The sequence below is a fragment of the Numenius arquata genome, chromosome 3, assembly GCF_964106895.1.
Source record: "Numenius arquata chromosome 3, bNumArq3.hap1.1, whole genome shotgun sequence".
In the NCBI taxonomy this organism is placed as follows: domain Eukaryota; kingdom Metazoa; phylum Chordata; class Aves; order Charadriiformes; family Scolopacidae; genus Numenius; species Numenius arquata.
The window spans coordinates 22,419,295-22,429,995 of record NC_133578.1 but is presented as its reverse complement, the minus strand read 5'-3'; the positions used below and the strand labels follow the sequence as shown (position 1 = coordinate 22,429,995).

General features: G+C 39.9%; 1 protein-coding gene across 1 annotated transcript; it reads right to left on the bottom strand.

Moving 5' to 3' along the window:
• Positions 1-1,053: 1,053 nt before the first annotated feature.
• Positions 1,054-10,422, bottom strand: KLHL41 (kelch like family member 41). The gene is made up of 6 exons (XM_074145956.1): positions 9,062-10,422; positions 6,212-6,369; positions 6,012-6,119; positions 5,061-5,246; positions 3,123-3,269; positions 1,054-2,260 (listed from the first exon to the last, which is right to left on the bottom strand). Exons 1-6 carry the CDS (start codon positions 10,172-10,174, stop codon positions 2,149-2,151), a joined length of 1,824 nt encoding a protein of 607 aa, XP_074002057.1. The 5' UTR covers positions 10,175-10,422; the 3' UTR covers positions 1,054-2,148.
• Positions 10,423-10,701: the final 279 nt, after the last annotated feature.

Here is a 10,701-nt window from a genome sequence, read left to right as displayed (position 1 = left end):
GAGGTAAGCAGCTGCGTTTCCAAACTGATCAGAACACACCAGGCTGGTGCTTTTTTACCACGCAGTAGTAGAAGAAAGTATTTTTGTTGACTGAATACAAATCAGGACACTAATGAAAAGCGAGGAAAAGCCAACAGAACTATCTAAGCTGCAAGATGGTCTCCTCCTGAAGCAGCCCTCATGTTTGTGGGATGACTGAAAAAATTAGTAGATGGTTGTCTGCTTACGCTATCAAAAGGACAAGGGCTCCAAGATGTAGAAGATGAGTGCTTTGAGGAAATGCCGTTGAAGGCACAGCACATAGAAAGACTATATGCACATTATGTTTTGTATAAAATGGAGAAGACAATCAAATACAGGTTAGGAGCTCAGAAGCTGGGCTACAAGTCAGAGGGCTCCTGCGTGACCCTGCTTCTGTACAGATGGCCTTCAAGTAGCAACCTTGGACCATGCAAGAGTTGACAGTGGCTGCAGCTGAAGTGATCAGTCGTGGACGGTTGTGTGTTTGCGCTGAACCCTTCTTTTCAGGCATCCAGCAGTCACGCTGTGCCACGCCAGGTATGTTCAAGTTGTGTAAGGTTAAAGTTATGAGTATTAACAGTGGGGACAGGATTAAAACCTGCTATGAGTGGATTCAGAGAGGGCAGCTAAGAAAAGCAAAATATAGTGCAAAAGCACAGTAAAACATACTGCTTTTGATCCTTTGCAGTCATTCTTTCTAAATTAAATCAGCAAGTGTTAGAGCAGATGGGCTAGTATAAACCAGTGATTTAACTGGAACAAATGAAAAGATGCTAAAAACAGTGAAGATTTGGGTAATTAAAGGGGAAAACAGAAAAGATGTCCCACAGCTTAAGTACCGGTGTACAGTAGCATACTGAAATGAGCTACAATGGCTGTGCCTGTGCCATATGTTTACCTCTGTCCCCTAGGAAGGCAATGCAAGGGGTCATTTTGTAGTTGGAATTGCTGCTCAGTCAGGTGTGGTGGGCTTCTTTTCCAGTTTTCCTGCTACATCAGTTGTAATTAGATTTAGATTTACGACATCCTTTACATTTATGACACCCTCTTTATTTGATGGAGAAATCCTTTGAAGAGATACTCTATATGGTGGGCATGCTCCTCTTTAAGAAAACCGATTGTTCTGTTTCTGGCAAATGCTGTACTAAGAAATCTGTGTACTGTCAATATGATAGAGATGATGAGCTGATCACTAAAAGAGACACAATCAAGTGATACTTTTATAGTTTTAAAAACAAAGTTTAATTGTTAAAAGTTTCAACATCAAAATTCATCAACTCTGTATTAGGTGGAAAAGTCCTCTTTGCCGTAGATATTTGCTGATGATCAATTCTAGGACTTTTTCATTAATGCTTCAGATCGTAATGGCCTCAGATCTCTGAGAAAAACTTCCATAAAATACTTACTTTGGAAATAAATACAAAAGCATAAAAAAGTGGAAAATCCTTATTACCAGAAGCCTAAACACTGTAGGTGAAACAGTAGAGCTATTAACCTTGCGAACTTCTCTCTCTTGCCTCACATCTGGCTACTAGTACCGCTTCGGCTGAGGTTGGTATTTCTTAGGCCACGTAGCTTTAGGTTGCTTTTGTTTTCAATACACATTTCAGTTTCAGGTCAAATTCTTTGTAAAAGGCTCTAATGAAAATATTTTCAAGATATGGCTGAAGAATGCAGGATTTACATACGTTGCTGAAGGGGGAAATCAGGCTGTACAAACAGCCAATTAGAATAAAATTAGCTACCTACTAGTTGTTTTTAACTTAACAATTAATTCCTGGGCATTGTTTGGAGGATAAGCTGCCAATATCCTGGATTCTCTGAGTGTAAGGAAGTCTAACCAGTTTTATTGGCGATTTCACAGAATAAAAAATGGAGTTATCTCTGAAATCTTCATTTATTCTAATCAATGTCAATTAGAATTCTTCAGGATTTTAAACGTTGGCAAAAATCCAGTTGTTGATTAGCCAGTAAATATCTTAAGACTTGGACAGACAGATGAACTGTTTAACAGTATAACTAGTATGCTGCTACAAAACTCTGTACAATTTGGGGACACTTTCATGCAACAAACCCAGAAGAGCCTATCGAAACTCCCTCACCATAGCACATTTTCCAGCATTTTGTTTAGAGTTTTGATAACTTGAAGAGGTTTAAGCGTGTAGCCAGGCAGGAGGCTCCAGTAGCATATCGGATCTCTTTCAGTATGCCAATCCATTCCTTCTTTTCATCATCATACCTGCATTTAACAAAAGGAGGTCAGAACATAGCTTCTTGAAATTAGATTTGATGCTTCATCACACATACATGAAAAGGACAGCCCACATCCTGCAAAGGCTTGTAGCAGCCATGTGCTGAAGGATGCCGCAAAAAGGCTGCTTTTGTCCTCTAAAGCAGAACAGAAAGATGTTCTTGCGCACAGGAGTTGTCCCTTTCCCAGTTCCTAAAGCTTGCTGCTGGCCTGTGTCATACTTACTCCTGTAAAACCTTCTTCCTTGTGTTAAGTATCCCTTCTAAATTCTTTCAGATTCTTACATATAAAGGTGGTTTTTCTGGGCATCCTTTCTATCCTTCTGCCAGTTACAATTCCTGAATTTACTTTAGCATCTGAAGAGTCACAGCAGAGATGTGATGTTTTATCACTGTTACTGTGATTTAGATTAAAAAAAATTTAGAAGTTAGGGATTTCTGGTTCTCATTTGACTATGTACAGACCAATTACTCATTTGACTATGTACAGACCTCTGTTTTACAGCCTTTTCTGTGTAAGAATGTCACAAAATAGAGAATGTTTTTATGGTACACTTATAAGGCTAAACCTGCCAAGAGATACGGCAACTTACTCTCTTAAAGAGTAAAAGAATCTGAAGATCATGACTCAGTTCAAATTACTAGGAGGTGGAAATAGTCATTAGATCCAAATCTCATGTCTATTTGTTGCTTTCTGACAAACATTTTTATCTGTCAGTAAGCGTGTTACAGCCTGTGCTGTGGTTCATTTCCAGAGTTAAACGGAAGACTAATTTTACCCTCCGGTGTGTACAAACCTCGGTTTTAGGTATGGCTTTCCACCAGGAAAATTAAATTAAAATTAAACTTACTTCCATATGTCAGTGACTTCACTAGGTGCAAATTCTTTAGATTCCAGCTGAATCATTGCAAAGCCTCCAATGGCATACAGAGCTCCGCTTAAGGTGACTAAACTGATGGAACTTCTCTCTTGGGGAAATTCAGGCATAACCTCCCACCTAAAGATGAAAAGGGAAACCTGAGTTAAACAAACACATGAGAAATACTCTAAACTGAATGCGTTAACATAAGTCTCTGGGTCACATAAATTCAGGTGCCAAGGACTGCCTCGGTCAATTGTTTAGTAAAAGGAAATAACTCTGACATTATCAGCAGTGAATTTCAGTGTCACCATCCCCACAAGGACTTCCTAGAAGTCTTAGGTGACAGCATGACACCATGATGACATCTCTTCCCAGTGACCACTTCTTACAGGCTGCCTGGCCCCATCACCAGTAATATGCTTTATACAGATGTATTGCTCCCCAGCTTCTCTCATTTTTTCTTTATAGTTTCCAAAATGCGTATTTATTTGAAGTGGCACTGACATAATAATTTCAGTAAAAAAAAATGTCACTGGAGCTTGGTAGCATAATTTCAAATTTTCTGCCAATTCACACCTATGAACACACAAAACATAGAGACATCTCACTTCTGGATAATGTCAACATCAAAACTACTAGGCTAATTTGTGTCTTTCGCTTGTGTGACTCAACTGTAACAAAACAGTGTAAACCAAGCCAAGAACCTGCAGGTTTTTCATCCCAGAAGCTGGACGTGATTCTGAACAACAGAAGAGAAGAATGGCACAAAATGACCTTTACTTTCCTTTGCTTTCTGTAGAAAGTGTAAAGTCCAAAGTTCCCTCATAGAACTACTTTTTGCATAATTCACACTTTGTATTGTTAAATCTTACAAGCAAGTCTCTTTGGGATAGCATACATTTAAGTTAAAGCTTTTGTTGTAGGTTGATGGCTGCAATGCTACCTGTCAGTGAAGACAGCACTGCCAAATGCATTTTTATCCAGTACAAGTGCTTATTACTAAAATAAAGGTGCATCCAGGACCACTTACAAGTTTGAGTTATCATAATAAAGCTTTACGAATATTATTTTTAATGAAACTTTGTAAATAAGATGTTAGGAAGGAAAAGTAACAAAAGTGACCAAAGGGAAAATTAAGAGTAGAAAGACACAGGTATATATGGTATAATCTCCTAGAAAATCATAAACATTTGGGGGATGCTGACTGCGAAAGATTCTGGCTGTGAGGAAGAACACTGGAAAGTATCTGGACCAAGTAAGTGAGCTAATTCCAGGGATGACTTACTCACTTTTGTCCTTACTTTTTCTTTATAGTATTTCAGAGGATGCATTTAAAATTTAAAGTCTTCCTAGAGTTTTCATATTAAATAAATAAGCAGAATTATCTGCCTGTCATTAACTAGTGGTAAATGGTATTTTCCATGGCAAGGTAAGTGAAGAGTAAGACACCATAAGGCCATGTACTCAAAGCCTGTCCTGTTCAGGCACCTGATTCCTCTTGCTGGGGTTTCACACTTAGTGCCAGCGCTGTTTCAACTAGATTGTGTGGCCCCTACCCATCTCTCCCACTTCTCCCCTGTTATGCCAGCACACCTGTTACGTGGCTCTGTCGTCAATTATACTGGGAAAGTAATCAGACTTTAAAAAAAAAAAAAAAAAAAAGATTAAAGGGTGGGTATTTTTCACTACATGAGCTCTTTGATCGTGTTTGCAATGTAGCGATACTCGCGTAGAAAATGTTGGGGGGGGACAGGAAAAAATGGCCAGAGTTCCAGGCTCTCAGGTGCTGCTGCTGTTGTTGCTGAAGACATGAATGTAGACCAAGTGTCTCAGTGGGAGTACAAGCACCTGAACACCTTTGTGACTTACCTCGGAGCTCCTGAGAGCCTAAATGATAAAACACTTGCTTAAAAATATTGTACTTACTTATTGGTGGTCAGATCAAAAGCTTCAACAGATGCAGTAAGACCTTCTTCAGTGACACCACCTGCAATGACAATCTTGCCCTTATGGATAGCCGTTCCAAACATCGAGCGAGCCACTTTCATTGGAGCCAGGTCTTTCCAGTCTCCTTTCTTGGGATTGTATACAAATAGTCTGTTAGTGCATTTCCTGGAGAGGAAAAAGAAAACTGGTGATAATTTCTAATGAACTTTTGGCTTGTTCCAAGTGAGGTGGATTGTGTGGGTTTATGTATAATACCTCCTTCCTCTCCATGAGATCCTATCCTGTATCTAAAGTGGGAATCTTTGCATGTCTACAAAGCACTAGCCACATCCACAGAACCAAATCAAACATTAAATACTGTTTACACAGGGCAGCAATTTCACCGTACCTTACAAGAGAAAGACAACATCCTTTCCCAGCGTATTCTGTTCAGATGGGTGTGTGGAGGAATGTATGACAACAGTTACAAAAGAAAGATTATGCTGCTGTTTTTGGCTGATTTGAGAAGCTTGTGTCTTAAATGTCCCCTATACAAACACTGAGAAATTACCACCACATGCTCAGTGTGACTGAAAACTTTGGTTTTCCAAATGTTATACCCATTAAGGTATAACAGGCATCACAGGTCAGAAAATTTGAAAAACGGACACAGTAATTCCACAGCACCTACGTATTTCTATTTGGAAGGAAATAATACTTTTAGTGAGGGTCCTCATAGCTATATATTACTAATGTGCCTGCAATGTAAGTAAAATTTGCCTGGAAAATAAGTATGGTCATTAAAATAACTGGTTGGGTTTTATATGCAATTTTTACCTTTTCATGAAAAAGATATCCTATATACCTATATTCTGAGTGTGAGGACACATCACCTATAAAGGACCAACCAAATAATGTTATAAATTGTCATGAAAAGACTTAGAGACTCACTTATCATCAGTTTTTCCACCAAGACAATATATCAGTCCATTGTTTGAGATAGTAGCGTGGCCATAGACTTTGATGGGTAGTTTTTTGACCTCACCCCATTTCGTTGCCCTAGAACAAGAAGAATATCAACATTAGGCTCTCTCAACCAACAATGGGCTATTTACATGTCCTCAGTGGGCATAATTAAATTTTAAACATACACAGGATCATAGCACAATACTGAATCTAGAGACTCCTCAGTGCGAAGGTCCTTGCCTGCAATTACATAGATCTTGTTCTCTGACTCTCCCAGCCCGAAGAGACACCTGGCCGACGGCAGCGGAGGAAGGGCAACCCACTCACCAGCGATGCTGTCCAGCTGAAAGAGCATCAGAACAGAAAGAGTTAGGAAAGGCAAAGAGTAAAAATCCACACAAAGACCATTGTTCCATAAAATGAATCTAGTTGCACTCAGTGTCTCTCAAAAGTTCATCTGCTTGCCTGAGCAACCTACCCCTCCCCTGGTGCAGCTAATGAAGGATGACTTCTACCCACCCATGCTTCGTGGTGCTGAGACCTCGCAGAGTCAATGCCTCACAGCTCTCTCTGCATCTGCTCACCCTCACATCACAGAGTTTCTTTGCCTCTTTATTAAGCTCTTCCGTGTTTAAAGGTCCCTCACTCTCTGGGCTCCCTTTCACATGTTGGAAAGAACACATTCTTCCTGCCTAAAGGGAGCAGACACTCCTGCCATTCCACACCTACACATTTAGCCACTTGTGCTCATCACTACAATGAGAGATGCCAGACATCCTCACATCGTTCCTCTGAGTGATCATGAAGTAGTACATGGCAAATAGCACAGATGTTTCTTCTGCAATTCCTAGAACAAAAGAGGTGGTGTTTCATCACAAATACCCTCAAAAGTTCCTGATTTCTGAAGGCACAATGAATAAAGAATTCACTCATAAGCAAAAACAGGCAGGCAGTGCAGGTCCATTGGCAATAAGATTGATGGAAGTACTCCCAGGGCTGTCTCAAACCACTTCCCATAGGCTGAAAACGCCTAAGGAGAAGCAGCAGGAGGAGAGAAGAAAAAACCAAACCAACAAACCAAAACAATATTTTCCTCAAACTGTGGTGCTTAATTTTTGATCTAAGAACTTATAATTGAACCTGAACACTCTCTAACATTGAAAAAGAATATTTTCACTGTTCTGTTGCATATAGATTTGCTTCATGATGTGCAGGAAGGGAAGGTAAAATGTGAGTCTGCACGAGTGTAAAGGCATTTGACAGAAAGCAGGAGAAAGTTCAGTCAAAGCAATCAGATCTGGGTTTAGCTCAGTGACATCCCTTTTCCAGAAGCCTGTTCCACAGTCAAGGTCTCCATGCTAGATTTGACAGACCACCCCTATTGGACAGGAAATTTTATTGCAACAGCAAAATTTAGCTCATGAACAGGGATTGCCCCAGTAGGTGGATCTGGGTGGTGTAACGAGGAGAAAACGTACCCATCACAGAGCACAGCATGCTTAGTGAATCAGTCTCGCGGATGACATATCTACTGATGATAGGGCAAAAACTAGTCATGCATTTTTGAGCCAGTGGCAGCCTTGTTTTCTCCTGGGTTGCTAACTACCAAACAGAATGGTAACAGGTACTTCACCGGTGGAGAAAGGGAGATCAGTAAGTGAAAATCGGTTTGGCACCACATTAACATTTTAAGAGGGAACAACAGCCACGTGGGTAATGCAGACAAGTATTTTAACTACAGGCAGTAGCTTAATGATGGCAAGTGAGAGAGCAGGATTTCAGGAAATGGATGTAGACATATAAAGCAGGATTCTAAAAACTTCATCAATTTTTTATAGCAGTTGTGAGGTTTAGTTTTTCAGGGGCCCCTTTAGAGTAGCCTAAGACTTGACTATTCAGTTCTGGATTATATACATTGTACCATCAACATAGTATTTTTATTAGAAGAATATTTCTGTGACAAGTTTCGCACTTCAGTGATTAGTGTTTTACACCTTACATAAGGAGATGAAACAGTGCTAATCCCTCTCTAGCAAACCAAGACTTCCCTCTCATACATGTAACAAATGCCTGAAACCAACTCTTTCATTGAGTGTGAAATCAGTGAGCCATACTCCTATAAACGTTTAGTATTTGCATTTTTTATTACCTGAAGTCTTTAAAATTCTATCACTGCTTATCACTCTGCTTTATTTCATATTGAAACAGGATCTACTTTCACTCTTTTAGGCCAATGTGCCTAAAGACAGGACACAGCCAGCAGCATATTTCAGAATTCATCATGAGAGTTTAAATATCCCCCAAAGCATGTAGCCAGGTAGCTAAATGCACAACAGACTTAGTTTATGGTGTAAGGATGCCAAACTATATTTTTGCTAGTTTTTCTGAAATATGTTGTGGAAGCTACAGTTTGTATTAATCAGCGTTATAAACTTATGCAGATTTACAAAGATATAAAATAATGCTCTTGGTTGAAACATGATATTTAGTGTACTAACACTGACAGTTTGCCAGGAAAACAACCTTCTACCTCTAAATTACGTATTTTAGAGTGCCCTTAAGTTTTCAAACGTAGATGTGACAGAAGGACTTCTGAAATTTTAGTGACAAAAGTGGTATTTAAAATACACATTATCAAAATATTTCACATGCAAAAAAAAGGACATCTCGTTCAATCTAAAGCTGCTAACACTCAACTGTCATGGAAGTTAACAGAAATTCACAAAAAGGTATTTCACAAAAATATGATTAGGCTTAAATTTACTTATCTGTACCATGAAAAATCTGGGCCTTGAACAATGAAAGCCGGTGCCTAGATACAGTATCTTTTCTGAGGTGTCACCAGGGGCTTGATCTTGAAAGAGAAGATACAAGTCCCTTGGCTTCATTTATCTCTCCGAGACAGGAATAGCTCTCTGTAGATACTTCTCTCCATCGACGGTACAGACCGGACAACTCCCTTGCATAGACTCATAACACTTTTCAGTAACTCCTACAAGCACCTATTGTTGTACCAACAATTATAAAGCTTATACCTGGAAGAAGTAGGACTGGAAAGGCTGATCCTTGTTCTCCTCTTCCACATACAGTCCTCCAACAATGTAGACCTGGTTTTGTTTGGTGACTATACTGGAATGATTTCTGGGAATCTGTTCTGCCAGGGCTGCTAGGTAGCATTCGTTTTCAAGAGGATCATAAGCTACAGCAGCAGTGTCATTAACCAGAAGAATAAGGTCTTTGACAAACATGCCATGCCTGGGAAGGTCATTTAAGTAGCCAGGCAGCAAATCTTCATCTCCTACATCACCATTCACCTCCCCTTTGGTTGACTTTTCTGCATTTTTGCTAGAGGAGTCAGGCAGTTTTCCAGCAAAAGCATCCTTAATAATCTTTACTTTTTTCTGAAGGTCTGAGTTGCTTTTAATTATATCATCCTTCTCAACATGTTCTTTGAAATATTTTTCTGGCATAAGACGAAAACGTATGCAGTCAAAAATTTCCCCCAGGCTCTTTACTCTGTTCTCCTTGTCTGTTCGGACCCATCTCATTACTGCTTCAAATACTAGTTCTTCCTTCTCTACATTTAAGCTGTCAGGTGAAATAACTGAGATAAGTTCATGCGGGGCAAGCTGCATAAAGTCCTCTTCTTTGCAGATCTGCACAAAATGATCTGAAACAAAATCACGGGCAGAAAACGCGAGTCTCGGGCAATCAAGCAGAACACCCAATCGAAGGATGGCCAGACAGTTACCGACAGCGAGCCTCTTCTGAAGATAGGAGACGCACACAGTGAATACAGAAGGGATCTGGAAGCGACTGGCCAAAGCAAAAATATCTTGCACGTTAGAATCATTAAGATCAATACTTGCTGAATAAAGGTATTTGACAATCATATCCAGGATGTTGGGGTCGACGTTATCTAGGACCACCTCCTTCTTTTTCTCTTCATTTTGCTCAGATAAGAAATACTCACGAAAATAAGGGCTACATGCTGACAGAATCAATCTGTGGCAAGGCAGGCTTCTGTCACCAGCTTTTAGAGAGCAATCTACAAACTTTTTCTCTTCAAGGAGCTCCTTGAGGCCATCCTGAAGAAGGGTGGATTGGTAAAGTCTGAGCTCTTCAGTGAGTTCCCTCTGGGAATCCATTTCGCAAACAGTTGGGAAAGGGGAGGGAGCAGAAAGCTTTAGCTGTTGTCTGCCCAAAGGTCTGCCCGTAAAAAAGGCAGACCAATGTGCTTTGCCCTGCCTGAAGCCTCTGCAACTTAATCTCGCTACCTAAATATAGGCACATACTCCTGCAGGTCGGAATTTAGGATGGATGGTTTGGAAAAAAAAAGAGTTGCTCTGGCAGCTGTCAAAGACTGAAAGAAGCAACTGTTGCTTCTAGTCACTATGGTCAGGTTTTACCATCATTCTCCACATTGAATCAATGAGATTACGTGCAATTTAAGACATTATTTGACATGAGTAAGGACAGCAGAATCTGACTCTCAGTGAGACAGCTATGAGCGAGATTGTAAATATACGTTACCAAATATTCTGAAATAGAAATATTATTAATCAAGCTATCAGCTGCAACTACTGTTAACTTCTTCAGAGTTGCTTAATAAATCTCATTGCTGCAGTTATAAAGATACCAACTATAAAGATACCAGAAAATTCCAGAACTTTGC